Source organism: Ovis canadensis, chromosome 1 (genome assembly GCF_042477335.2).
Source record: "Ovis canadensis isolate MfBH-ARS-UI-01 breed Bighorn chromosome 1, ARS-UI_OviCan_v2, whole genome shotgun sequence".
Taxonomy (NCBI): Eukaryota; Metazoa; Chordata; class Mammalia; order Artiodactyla; family Bovidae; genus Ovis; species Ovis canadensis.
The window spans coordinates 62,889,275-62,902,835 of NC_091245.1; the positions used below are offsets into that span (position 1 = coordinate 62,889,275).

General features: G+C 43.1%; 2 protein-coding genes across 10 annotated transcripts in view; both read right to left on the bottom strand.

Annotated features, from left to right (window-relative positions):
* The window catches only part of MCOLN2 (mucolipin TRP cation channel 2), a 63,408-nt gene extending 62,009 nt beyond the window's left edge, over nt 1-1,399 (bottom strand). Inside the window, exon 1 of one of the 5 annotated variants that reach the window (XM_069596171.1) lies at nt 1,169-1,399. In XM_069596171.1, the coding sequence (XP_069452272.1) occupies nt 1,169-1,245 (77 nt within the window). In that variant the 5' untranslated portion in view covers nt 1,246-1,399. Of the gene's footprint in view, nt 1-2; nt 349-1,168 lie in introns of those variants that run through there. The other 4 variants (XM_069596199.1, XM_069596190.1, XM_069596207.1 and 1 more) reach the window with 4 other exon arrangements.
* Nucleotides 1,400-6,024: 4,625 nt separating this feature from the next.
* The window catches only part of MCOLN3 (mucolipin TRP cation channel 3), a 36,309-nt gene continuing 28,772 nt past the window's right edge, over nt 6,025-13,561 (bottom strand). For 3 of the 5 annotated variants that reach the window (XM_069570614.1, XM_069570780.1, XM_069570695.1), the window contains exons 10-13: nt 10,914-11,015; nt 10,683-10,805; nt 9,363-9,569; nt 6,025-7,380 (exon numbers count right to left, since the gene is read on the bottom strand). In XM_069570614.1, the coding sequence (XP_069426715.1) occupies nt 7,246-7,380; nt 9,363-9,569; nt 10,683-10,805; nt 10,914-11,015 (567 nt within the window). In that variant the 3' untranslated portion in view covers nt 6,025-7,245. The remainder of the gene's footprint in view (nt 7,381-9,362; nt 9,570-10,682; nt 10,806-10,913; nt 11,016-13,561) is intronic. The other 2 variants (XM_069570869.1, XM_069570944.1) reach the window with 1 other exon arrangement.

Below are 13,561 nucleotides of genomic sequence, written 5' to 3' on the forward strand. Positions count from 1 at the left end.
ACCAGAGTTACTTGGAATTAGGTAAATACTTATCTGGACAGCGACCAGAGATGAAGTAAATCCTCCCCACGAATTCTGGCTTTCCTTGCTAGCATTAAGTTCATTTGTAATAACATGGAGAGCGCCACGCAGGACAGTCAGGAGTGTCTCTGCACTATTTTAAGAAAATTTAACAACCTACCACTGTATTTGTTTTGCGATCATTAAAAGGGGAGCGAAGGCCTGTTTGTCCGCACCTCCCAGGCTCAGCTGCACGGCTGGGTGGTTGGAGCTCTGACCAAGAAGGTGGGGCCCCCTGGCAGAGCCACGGGTCTGAACTGTACGCCTTTTCATACAGGCAGAGGAACTAGAGTTAACCACACTGTAACCCTCCCACCTGAGGAAAAGGCTTGTTTGTTCCGGAAGGCAAAGCCCAGCCTGGTTTAACTTACTGCAAGCGGTCTATAAGCAAGGCAGCAAGAAAGTTCTAGTCTAGAACAGGAAAGTCATCTACTTGATGAGGATTTCTTCAGAGTCCAGTATCTAGAAAGACACAGCTCAGGCGCCTCATCTGACGGTTAACCTGGAAACACCTGATCTGTCCTCTGGCTTCCTGGCCTGGGGAAAAGGATAGGGCTGCACGCTCATGCCTGCACCTTCAAAACTTTCCACTGCTCTCGAGGTTTGGAGTAGGCGAAATAGTTCAATGCACGCATTTCGGCTTTGCGGGACCGCCTCCCCTGAAGTCAGACCCCTCCTAGGGGCCCCCCTCCTTTTAGCCCCTCTCTCTTATTCTTCCACCAGCTGCCCGGTGCTCGCGGACCCAGGTCGGAGAGCAGGCACACGGAGTCGCGGGGTCGCTAGGGCGGCGCCGGCGGCTGGGTCACCAGGCTGGTCGGCGTACGCCTTGGGGAGAGGGGCGCGTGGCCAGGCGTCCCGCCCCACCGCGAGTCCCCACCTCCGCCTGGTCTCCAAGCTCCAGGCTGGAGCGCGTCCGGAGAGCGTCTCAACTTGGTGTCCTGGAGCACTTTTTCCGCACAAGCCGGCCTCCGAGTCCCCGGAGCAGAGGTGCGAGCGCCAGGAGACGCAAGGAGGAGAGCAGCCCGGGGAGGGGTGGCTGTAGACCCCCCCCGAAGAGCGACCGCAGGATGGAGGGGCCCCCCACGGCGATCGCCCACAGGGTACTGACCTGCACTGGGGTCCCTGGGACAGACCTGAGGCCCTGCTCCACGCCGGCAGGTCCAGCGCCTCCACGTCGCGAGCCATGGTGCTGCCCGGAGCGGCGGGAGAAGGAGGCCTCTTGAGTGGCTGCCGGGCGGTAGTGCGGAGGAGAAGCACCTTCAAAAGCGGCGCGGGCGGTGGAACGCTGGGCAGCCGCCGCGCCCTCCACACCGCCCCCGGGTGGCCGGGCTGCGCACTCCCTGCCCTCCGGGGCGCCTGACTCTATCCTTCCTTGATTTCTGCATTCTTTTGATTCTGACATCCGTCCTTTAACCATTTTAAAAGTCATTTGTATTTTGATGCGTTCAAGACAAGGAACACTTTCAATGAATGCCAAGCCCAGGGCTGAACACCGAGGACCCCCAGATAAGACCACGTGCTGGTCTGCAGCCACTGTTGCTCTACCCTCCCAGAACTTCTAAGGAGGACGCCTGTTGGAAACGGGACATGAATCTTGGAAAGGAGGGTCACGGTTACTTACCCAAATGCCACTTTCGGCTGAGGATTATGTTGACTTGGAAGTCCCAACCGGCCGAAAGCTTCTTTTCCGAGAGACCCTATTCCTATTGGTAGCCGCAGGAGCGGCAGAGTCCGAGAGGTTCAGGCTGTTCGAATTAGCAACTGTTCCTTGGTGGCTCAGACGGTTAAGCGTCTGTCTACAATGAGGGAGACCCGGGTTCAATCCCTGGGTCGGGAAGATCCCCTGGAGAAGGAAATGGCAATCCACTCCAGTACTATTGCCTGGAAAATCCCATGGACAGAGGAGCCTGATAAGGCTTCATGTAGTCCATGGGGTTGCAAAGAGTCGGACACGACTGAGCGACTTCACTTTAAAAGGTCTTTGGGTTTACCTTGGGCAAAGAATATTCTGAGAATATGCATCTCCAGATAGAAGCACTTGGAAGTAAGTAATATCTATAAAGGGTCTCTCCGGTGGCTCAGCGGTAAAGAATCTGCCTGCAGTGCAAGAGAGGCAGGTTTGATCCCTGGATGGGGAAGATCCCCTGGAGAAGGAAATGGTAACCTACTCCAGTATTCTTGCCAGGAAATCCCATGGACAGAGGAGCCTGGTGGACTGCAGTCCATAGGGTTGCAGAGTCAGACACAACTGGAGCGACTGAACACACAAAATGTATATAAAACGATACGTAATTGATCCCTTTGTCCATGGAAAGAAAAGAACAGCACTCAAAAGCTGGGATTTAAATTTTGTTTGAGGACTTTACTGAGGACAATAGTCCAGGAAACAGCCCATCAGATAGCTCTGAGGCGCTAAGGCTTATGTGTATGCTCACTCACTCAGTCGTGTCTGACTAATAGCGTGACCGAAAGCGGGGTGTGGCCGCTCACAGCTCAAAAGCCAATACACAGGCCAGGATGGTGGAAAGTTAGCTTTATTTCCGATGCTGTGTCCGGTAGGGAAGGGAACACCTGTCCAAAGGCCAGCTCCCCCATCCCCACATAATCAGGGGCAAGAGCTTTTCCAGACATAGTAAAAGGGGCTACATGCAAAAGCAGTTCACTCAGCTCTGATATCTGACCAACACCATCTCGATTGTTTTAGGTACAGTTAATCTTCAGTTCCAGGGTAGGTTTGTTTTTACTTCGAGGCCAGTTCTCAGAATTGTGGCAGCTTACATCACGGATATAGTCTGGTCATGATGTAGGCAACTTCTTCCACCTGGTAGGAGTTTCAGTATCTAGAAGAGAGCACACAGGCAATGGCTCAGAATATTATCTATAGCCCTTGAGAAGGAGCTAAAGGTCTCCGACTATGCTTAACAGCTACTTTTATTATTTGGGTCTCCTTACGATCGTGCTTCGTTTCAATAGGAGGTAGGGGAAGAGCCAGAATGTGCATGAATTTTTTGCTGGGGTGGGTGAACATCCAAAGATCACTGCTAATCATAAAGAACAAGTTAATGATCTTAGTGCTTTTATATGTATGAGAAGAATCTGGGGTTACTGACTTAGATATGTATCTTAACTATCTCGGTGTAACCAAGCCCAGAAAGCTATTTTTTATCATCCTGAATTCCCCTCAAGGTACACTGTCCATGGCTTGATGCTTGTAGAACTGAAATGGCAGGCAACACTGTTTCTTTACAGCCCCTTTTAAAAGTCACTTTCAATAGGCCATTGGGCAAAGGCCTTCGTTTAGAGCCTGTTTCATTAGAGGTGCCCACTGGGTATAGACAGACTTGGAAGATCCTGTTTGTGTACTCACAGTCCCTGCAGGTGGGTGCAGCAGTGGTGTGTTTCCTTTTTAGGAGAGGAAATGTTCCAGCACTGTTCTTGTGGGAAGGACGTGGACACTGGTGTAAAGAGGCAGACTGTAGCTTGGTTGGAGAGTGTTGGAGGAAGTTTATGTTGTAAGTAAGAAATATTATATTTATACAGATATATATCTATATATATAATTTTTATGCTAAAGAATTTTTAAGCCTTTTTAATTAAAAACAAAAGCCACTGTAGGCAGCCTGGATGGGAGGGGTTTGGGGGAGAATGGATATGTATATGTATGGTTGAGTCCCTTCCCTGTTCACCTGAAAACTATCACTTGTTAATCGGCTATACCCCAATACAAAATAAAAAGATTTAAAACAAACAAACAAAGCCACTATAAAGGGACAACCCTTCACTTCAAAATGTTAGGACTCCACTAGGAACTACAGTCCCTTTAGAAGGGGACTGTAAACTGGGATAACACTTTTTTATATCAGCAAATTGATATAAACAGACTCTGATTCAGTGGATCTGTCTGGAACAGGATTTGAGGGTTTGCATTTCTAACTAGAAGATGCTGCTGATACGGCTGGTCCACCCATCACTTTTTAAGTAACAAGCTTCTAGGAAATGTTTAAACTGAGTGTTTGAGGAAATTGGGGATGGAGAAGAGGCGGGCAGTGTTAGATTGAAGGATAATTGGAGTCAGATGGCTGAAAGCTGTAAATATCACACGTTAAGATATAAATTATTGTTTCTAGGCACCAAATCTTGACCATTCTAAACTAGTAAATTAATTCACAATTGGCATTGTTTTTCACTTTCAAAAAGGCATTTTCCTTTCATGGACTGTACCTTTAATGTTATATTTGGAAAGTTGTTGCTAAACCCAAGGTCATCCAGATTTTTCTTTTTTCAGGAATCTTACAGTTTTACATCTTACATATACAACTATGATCCATTTTGAGTTAATTTTTGTGACAGATGTAAAGTCTATGTTAAGGTTCATTTTCTTGTATGTAAATATCCAGTTGTTCCATTTGCGAAAAAGACTGTCTTTGCTCAACTGTATTGCCTTTGCTCCTTGTCAAAGATCGGTTGACTATATTGATGTGGGTCTATTCCTGGCCTACAAGAAGAAATAGACAATCCAATAGGCCTATGTCTATTAAAGAAATTGAATCAATAATTACTAATCTTCTGAAGCAGAAGGCACCAATTGAGATGGGTTCACTGGTAAATTCTACCAAACATTTAAGGAAGAAATTATACCAGTTCTCCATAATCTCTTCCAGAAGACAGAAGCAGAGATCATACTTCCTAACTTATTCTATGAAGCTAGCATTACCCTGATAACAAAAAAAGATAAAGACGTTACAAACAAAAAAGCTACACACCAGTATCTCTCATGAACATAGATGCAAAATCCTCAACAAAAAAGATTAGCAAATTGAATGCAACAATGTATGCTGCTGCTGCTAAGTCATTTCAGTTATGTCCAACTCTGTGCGACCCCATAGATGGCAGCCCACCAGGCTCCCCCGTCTCTGGGATTCTCCAGGCAAGAACACTGGAGTGGGTTGCCATTTCCTTCTCCAATGCATGAAAGTGAAAACTGAAAGTGAAGCCACTCAGTCGTGTCCAACCCTCAGCGACCCCATGGACTGCAGCCTTCCAGGCTCCTCTGTCCCTAGGATTTTCCAGGCAAGAGTATTGGAGTGGGGTGCCATTGCCTTCTCTAGCAACAATGTGTAAAAATAAACAAACACCACAACCAAGTGGGATTTATTCCAGGTATGCAAAGTTAGTTCAACATTCTAAACTCAAACTAATGTAATTCATCACATCAGTGAGCTCAAAAAAAAAAAAAATCACAATAATATCAATAGATGCAAATAATTCACTTGACAAAATCCAATACTCATTCATGATTTTTAAAATTGTTGGCAAAACAGGAACAGAGAGAAATATCTTCAACTCAATTAAGAACATCTGTGAAAAGTCTACAGCCCATATCCTACCTAATGGTGAGAAGCTTAGAAACTTTCCAGCTAAGATCATGGGGATGATTACTAAAAATTAGGCCTTGGAGTTTATCATGGATTCCCGACAATAAGAAAGCTTGAACAATCAGGAGAAAGATGTGAAGGTGCTAAGTCATTGGCTGTATTTCCACAGGAGGAACATAGTGACTTCAGAGAAAAGCAAAACCTCAGAGCAATAAGTCAGTGGTCTCACATTTCCACTGAAATATTACTGCTAATCCAAAAACTTCTGAAGGGGTAAAAAGAAGTATCTGTCAGATAATGAACACAATCTCAAAACTCAATGCATTCCAGCAAATTCCAAAAATGATTGTGACACAAATATTAGAATGAAGATTAAAAAAAAATTCACCTAGAGATTAGATTTCTAGTTTTTAAAAGCCATAGGTACTACAAAATAGCTTATATTCATTGCAGAATCTCACATTTTGACACCTAGAGTCATTATTATGAATGTTATTGTGTTAAAACAATAAGAGTTCAGTGTCTTGAGGTTACCTTCATTTAGCCCTTAAAATGAAAAATTAACAAATCAATTTCCGTGAAAAAGAGCTTGCTTTCAGAAAACCTTTATTGCACATTACATCACTGAATTAATTTCTGTTTGAATAAACAGCACACAAAACAAAGACTTATGTTGTGAAAATCCCTGAAGCTTCTAATCAGCAGTCTGCAAGGAGTAGAGACTTTGGTTTTATGTCTTTTTAAGGCATACATTTCCCATTGATTTTTAAATTTTGAACATAATTGATTTCTAAAATATTTCTGATGTCAGTTATAGAACTTCTCCCCATGAAACCACGATTAGTGACCCTGAAATGCTACTCTTTTCTGTGAGAATGAATGTGCCCCCAAGGGACCTGGTGCATCATTTACTTTTCACAAGGCTGTGCAAGTACCAATAAAAATCCTTGTGGGATTGAATATGCTTGTGGTATGCACTTTAATTTTCTTAGATATATAGAATACTTTTTCAACTTTGTCCTTTAATACTATAGGAAAGGAGAAAACCTATACGTGAGTACCAAAAAATCTGATCTTCTCCAGAAATCAAAACAGTATCAAATAACAGTTGTCCTTCAGAACCAAATATGTGACTGTTAGCTGGTGACTTTGTTCCTTCTCATTCTTTTAGAAAGTTAAAGTCACTCAGTTGTGTCCAACTCTTGTAAGCCCATGGACTATACCCACCAGGCTCCTCTGTCCATGGAATTTTCCAGGCAAGAATACTAGACTGGGTTGCCATTTCTTACTCTAGGGCATCTTCCTCACCCAGGGATCGAACCCAGGTCTGCATTGCAGGCAGATTCTTTACCATCTGAGCCACCAATGATTACTGGATAGACAGCAACCATCCCGTCTCTCAGATGACCACTGAGAATGGTCCAGGCCAGGGTTAGTGACTTGGCTGATATCAGACCAGGCACTGTTTCTACTGATGACACAGTCAGCACAGTCAAAATAACTGGAAGCAAGAGTAAAGAAAGGTATGGAAAACATATTCTAAAAGTGGCAAAAAAAAAAACAAAACAGGACAAGAATCCAACAGTTTCCATCATCAAAGTGGGTTTAAAAAAAAAATAAATCTAGCACAAAGCTATAGACATTAAATATTGCTTTAAAAATATAAACACAGTTCTTGATGAATTACAGTCATCAATTTGCTCAAAATAGTAGTCTTCAGACATACTACATCTGATATTAAAATACCTATTTTTATCTCTCAACTCATTTACATAATATATTCTCTCCAGAGCACAGATTAGCCTAACAGCTACTTTTTACAACAGCAGAATATCGATACTGGAGTGTCTTCTTCTAATCGGTACTTTCCAGAATTAGGCAGATCTTTGCACTCTGATATAAACATATGAAGTTCAGTCTCAGGAAAGCCATCTTGTTGGTAATGCTATACAGAAGAATTAAAAAAAAAAGTTTTCATTAATAAGTCCCTTGAGAACAGCTTTATTTCAAATTCAGAGTGGATCATTTGGCTACAGGGGTGGGATGCATGCTAAGTCACTTCAGTCGTGTCAAACTCTGTGCGACCCTACGGTCAGGCTCTTCTGTCCATGGGATTCTCCACGGAATACTAGAGTGGATTGTCATGCCCTCCTCCAGAGGATCGTCCCGACCCAGGGATCGAACCTGCATCTCTTACATCTACCTGCACTGGAAAGTAGGTTCTTTACCGCTAGCGCCACCTGGGAAACCCACAGGGGTGGGTTAGGCAGGGGTTTTTCTAAAGGGATAGTTCACTCGCTTCCACGTATTTTCATGGCGATGGAGCCTCTGGAGCCACTCTTAGGTTTGCCTAAGGAAGAGTGGGTCTAAGATTCTGCAGTGTCCTCCTGGGCTCTCTTTCATGGGTCTGAGTCAACCTGAAATGGACATGTTGAATCTGAATCTAAGACCTCCTTCCAGGGAAAATCCAGCCTGCATACCATTTTGGAGTCTCTCTTCCAGACAGAGAGATTTATATAAAGATCCAATATTTATTTCAGTTTGGGGATCTAAGATCCCGAGAATGGGCCCTGGGCCAGAAAGGATCAGAAAGGACTCACCCATGTGACAAGTGCCCTGAGTCCGTGGAAAGAGGTTAACATCTAAACTAAGAGTCTTAAGCTTGTGTCAAGAGCTGTCCATTCACATTACTCTTTGAGACCTCAGATATCATCACCCTTGAATAAAATATAGCTTTCTACATGCAGAGGTGAAGGCAGTGAACTTTTAGAGCACCATGGGAAGGGATTTGGACAGGTACAACTACATTCTTTCCAGTCTCCCTGGTGACTCTAAGCAAGTAGGTCAAGTGAGCATTGAGGACAGTCAGTTCTTGACACCTGATTCAGTAAGAATGAAGTCACAGCCCTGATTGCCTGAACAAGGTATTTGTAATTACCAATATATAATCCATCAACTCTTGATCATCTTTCTCCTTATCTATTCACATGGCATCAGGTTTCATTACCCTCTCATGTTCAGAAACAGAAGTCCCCAGATGGAAGTGTCTATGCCAATAATATACCTAATGTGCTACTACTAACGTGTGTGTGCAGGCCAAGTTGCTTCAGTCATATCCAACTCTTTGCAATGGACTGTAGCCCACCAGGCTCTTCTGTCCATGGGATTCTACAGGCAAGAATATGGAGTAGATTGCCATTTCTTTCTCCAGGGGATCTGCCCAACCCAGGGATCGAACCCAAGTCTCCTACATCTCCTGCATTAGCAGATGGGTTCTTGAGCCACTAGCACCATGTGGGAAGGTTATTAGAAATTTGAATACATATGGATATTTATTCTGCCTTTCCATAATTTAAAGGGCTCAAACTGATTTTTAAAATCCAGCGTGAATAACAGTAGTAGTGATTGAGAGTTGGACACAAGTGAGCGACTAAATGATAACAGCTTTTCAAATCATGCTCCTAAATGTGGAACGTATACATGGCGAGTTCTTGACCTATCAGTTCCTTGACTGTTCTGGAGACCAAGCCTCTGGAGTGGTCCCAAGAAGGGCCTAGCAGAATGATGAGTTCAGTTACAGCACACTTCAAATAAAGAGGTCAATTTTTCTTCATGAAAATTGGATTTTAAAAGTTCCCCACAAGATTTTGACCATCTGAAATGTTATGTTTCACTAACCCAATACCTAATGATCCTTATAATGCTAATAAAAGATTAGAAAGCTTGTTTGAAAACACACAGTTACTCAAAGACAAACCTTTCAACATTCTAGAAATTCTGTTTCTCGGGATCTAAAATTGAAGTCCTTTTTCTCTACTCAGAAGAAATTACCATTCCATTGATCTCCTCCCCATTAGGTACTGTATTTTATTGACTCTCTACAAGTTCTAGGGAAATGTCACTCCTCGCGGTTCTTGATGACCCTACCTTAATTGTTTCATACGTATCAGTGATCAGTGCGATGAAAAGACTTAAAATCATGTATATAAAAAGGCTGATGAATGAGTAGAGGTAAATTCTGCTAAACAGCCAGACCTGGTAACTTTTTTGCTGCATTTTTGCAAATGTGGCAAACATATCATCTCCATTTATCAGCGAGAAAAGACACTCAGAGACCATGTTCAGAGATCGGAACTGCAAAAAAAAAAATACTCATTTTATTTCATGTTCCTTCCCACTGGAGACTTTGATCATGACTCCATAATAAAAATAGTGGAACTAGATATCCCAAGTTACCCTTTCAAACAAATACCCTTAGGGAACCACAGGCATTTTTTTAAAAAAAACAAGAGAAAATCAAACAAAAGTTTAATAACATGTACACAATGGAGACAACCGGGAAAAGTCATTCCTATAGACATTTATTTTGTGATCTACATAGTATGTACATGCCTACTATTTTTCTTGGAACGAGGAGCTCCTTCTTGATGTTCCTCTTCATAGGAGGAGCCTGAACTGAAGAAGAAAAACACGGAAGGGACAGACCAGCTCCTCTGAGTCAAGCCTTTACCCTCTCCTTTACTTTTCTATAGAAAGAGATCCTTGAAATGCTTCTGCATTCAGGTCTCGAACACAAATGCTCATGCTTCTGTTCTAAAGTTCATTCCATTTAAGATGATGGTATTACAGTCAAGACTATAACTCTAGTAAACAAAATTTTCAAATATTTCTACAAGTTTCTCCCCATACTACTTTAAAAAATAAAGTCACATTTCAATAAAAATTACCTAAATAGCCCATAAATATATGTTGATGAGTCAAATTGTCAAAGCTGGCTCCACTGATGGTAAGAAGCACTTAACTATCTGACACTGCTCACAAAAGGAGCTGAGGCAACCAAGGAATCGACCATCCTCTCAAGCTGGTCTTACCTTGCGTGTGTGCTCAGTCGCTTCAGTCGTGTCCAACTCTTTGCAACACTATGGACTATAGCCTGCCAGGCTCCTCTGTCCATGGGATTTCTCCAGGCAATAATACTGGAGTGGGTTGCCCTGCCCTCCTCCAGGGGATCTTCCCAACCCAGGGATTGAACCCACATCTTTTACATGTCTTGCACTGGGAGGCGGGTTCTTTCCCATTAGTGCCACCTGGTCTTACCTCACCAGTTTAAAAACACGGCAACAGACACAATACCTTCAACGTTTAAGGCTGAGTCACAAAGTAAAAGGAGCTTATTTTAAAAGAATAGCAAGCCACTGGTACTACCCTGAGAGCTTAACAGCGACAGAGAAAGTTGTGTACTAGTACCTTATCATGATAAGGCCCCAGCACAATCCATCCACAGAAGCAATAGCCTAAATAAATCATGGCTGCACAGCAGCAGAACCTGATGACATTGGGCAGTGCCACCTGGAGGGTGAGAATGAGGAGCTGGGAAAGTAAAAGAGGTTATTAGAATCCCTCTGTCCTTCAAACAAAGCAGTGCAGTAACTTTGAAAGAGAAATACCAACAGCTTGGAGATCTGTGGAATTCCTTACATTGTATTTCTGAAAAAAATCAAAGTACCGGATAACTCCAAGCCACACAAGCACGGTAGAGGTCCCAAGAAGTATGCTACAGACATCGTAACTTGTTAGACTCTAAAACACAGTGGAAAAAAATTATCAGTTATATAGCAGAGATTCATTGGGGCAAAAATTATTTATTGAGTAGCAAAGAGTTTGGCACCATTCTAGGTGCTAAGGACAAAGTAGTGAACAGACAAAATTCCCTGCCCTCATGAGGTTTACATTCTAGTGGGTGTAGAGAGAGATGACAGACGTTAATTAGCGCAACCCTTCATACATGGGCTGATGGTAAGTGGAGAGGAGAAAATTCAGGGGAGGGGACAAAGGATGGCTGTGCACTGCATTTCAAAAGGGTGATCAGGGAAGGCCTCACTGAAAAGGGGGCATTTGATCAATGACATGAAGGGAGTGAGGGAGCAAACCAAGCAAGAATCTAGGGGAAGATCTTTCCAGGCAGAGGGACCAGTATCTGCAGAGGCCCAAAAGCAGGAGGGCATCTGGCAAGATAGTGGTCTGGCTAGAGAATGATAGAGGAGAATAAGGAGTCACTGAGGTGAGGAAGCAGGTAGTTTAGAGTTTCACAAGTATCATTTAACAACTTTGCCTTTTACTTTGAATAGATGAGGGAGATTGAGAGCTCTGAACAGGAGTGCTGTAATCCAATGTTGACTCAATGGTTGAGAGCAGACTGTGGAAGAGAGAGATGGTTACTGCAGTAATGCAGATGAGAGCTGATGGTGCTTTGGACCAGGCTGGGAATGGTGAAGGTGATGAGGGGATTTCTGAAGGTAGACAAACAGGATTTTCTCTTGGATGAGATATGGAGGAGAGGGAATTAGTAAAAAAGAGGAGCCAAGGATGGATCTATGGTTTTTTTCCTTGAACAGCTGAAAAGAGCTGCCATTAACTGAAGTTTGAAAGGCCACAGAGAAGTGAGTTTTGACTTTGCAGGTGGAGTTGTTTTGTTCAGTCACTCAGTCATGTCCAGCTCTTTGTGACCTCATGGACTGCAGCATGCCAGGCTTCCCTGTCCATCACCAACTCCCAGAGTTTGCGCCAACTCATGTCCATTGAGACAATGATTGTTTTAGGTATGTTAAATTTGTGAAGCTGTGTAGACATTCAAGTGAAGATGTGGAAGAAACAGTTGGATATTTGAGACTGGAGTTCAGGGAATAATTCCAAACTGGAGAAACAGATTTGAAAATCACTGGAAAATAGGTACTCTTTAAGGCAATAGGACAGGAGAAGATCACAAAACAAAGGCAGAAAAACGAGGTGTTTAAGCACGGTGCCTTGAAGCTCTGTTACTTAAATAGCTTGGTGAAGTCAGAAGGAACAGCAAAGGGAAGGGAAGACCAGCCATGATTCAAGAGAAAAATTAGGTAAGTGACAGCCAGCGAAAAAACTCATCAACAAAGAAAGTGCTTGCAGTGTTAAAAAGCTGCTAATGGGTCAAAATGAGGGTAAATAACTGAATATTAGACACAGCAACAGTTACAGGTCATTGGAAAATACACTTTCCGTGCAGCCTGATTAGAACAGATACAAGATAGAACTGGATGAACAGAGCCAGAAACAGTATTAAATACTCTTTTGAGGTCTTTTGCTATGTAAAGGAGAGCAGAGAAATGGGGAAGTAGCTGGAGAGAGAACAGGTTGAGATTTTGTCTTTTTAGAAAGAAAGAAAAAACAAAACAAAACATGCTCATGGAAACGCCATGGCAGAGAACAGGAAATTAAGGATGCATGAGAAACAGAGTAAGAAGAGCAAGCAAGCAGGGACAGCATCTGATAGGCACGTGGAGGAGTTGGCCCTGGATAGTAACCTAAATATTATGTCCACAGTAAGAGAAAATGCAAAGTGTATGGGCATTGATGCTCATGGGTCTGGAACAAGCAAGCAGGGACAGCATCTGATAGGCACATGGAGGAGTTGGCCCCGGATAGTAACCTAAATATTATATCCACAGTAAGAGAAAATGCAAAGTGTATGGGCATTGATGTTGATGGGTAGATAAATGAAGTGGGATTTTGTAGAATTTCAATTCTGTTTAATATTTTATGAAACAGAAAGTGAGGTCATCAGCTGGAAGAAAGGATAGAAAAGAGGTATTAGAAGTTTAGAAGTTTCAAGCGAGAAAAAATATGAAATGATCAGCTAGAAGGCAGGGGGAATGCATGGTCTAGAAAAATGTAGAAAGACTGCTGGACACCATTAAGGGCTCACTGAAGTTAATGGTAGGTGGGATTAGTAAAAATGAAGATTTGCTGCAAATCTCCCCCTACTTCTCTTTATTTGTTCCCTAAAGTTAAACATCTATTTCAATGATATATATTACCCTGGCATATGGTGACAGCTGCTCCATGGCTTCTAAACTCACTCTCTCTTTCTGAGGTACATGTGTGGGCTGTCTTCCCAGCTCCCCTGCAGTCAGATGTGGCTAAATTTTCTCCAGCAGGACTGGACAGAATGAAGGCTGCCATTCTGAGCCAAGGGATGACTATAAGAGACCTACTACCTACCATACCAGGTTCTCCCTTCCATGGGCTGCACCCTGTTCATGAGACAATCCAGTATCAATCATGCAGCCTGGGTGAGCCTTCAATGGTCATCA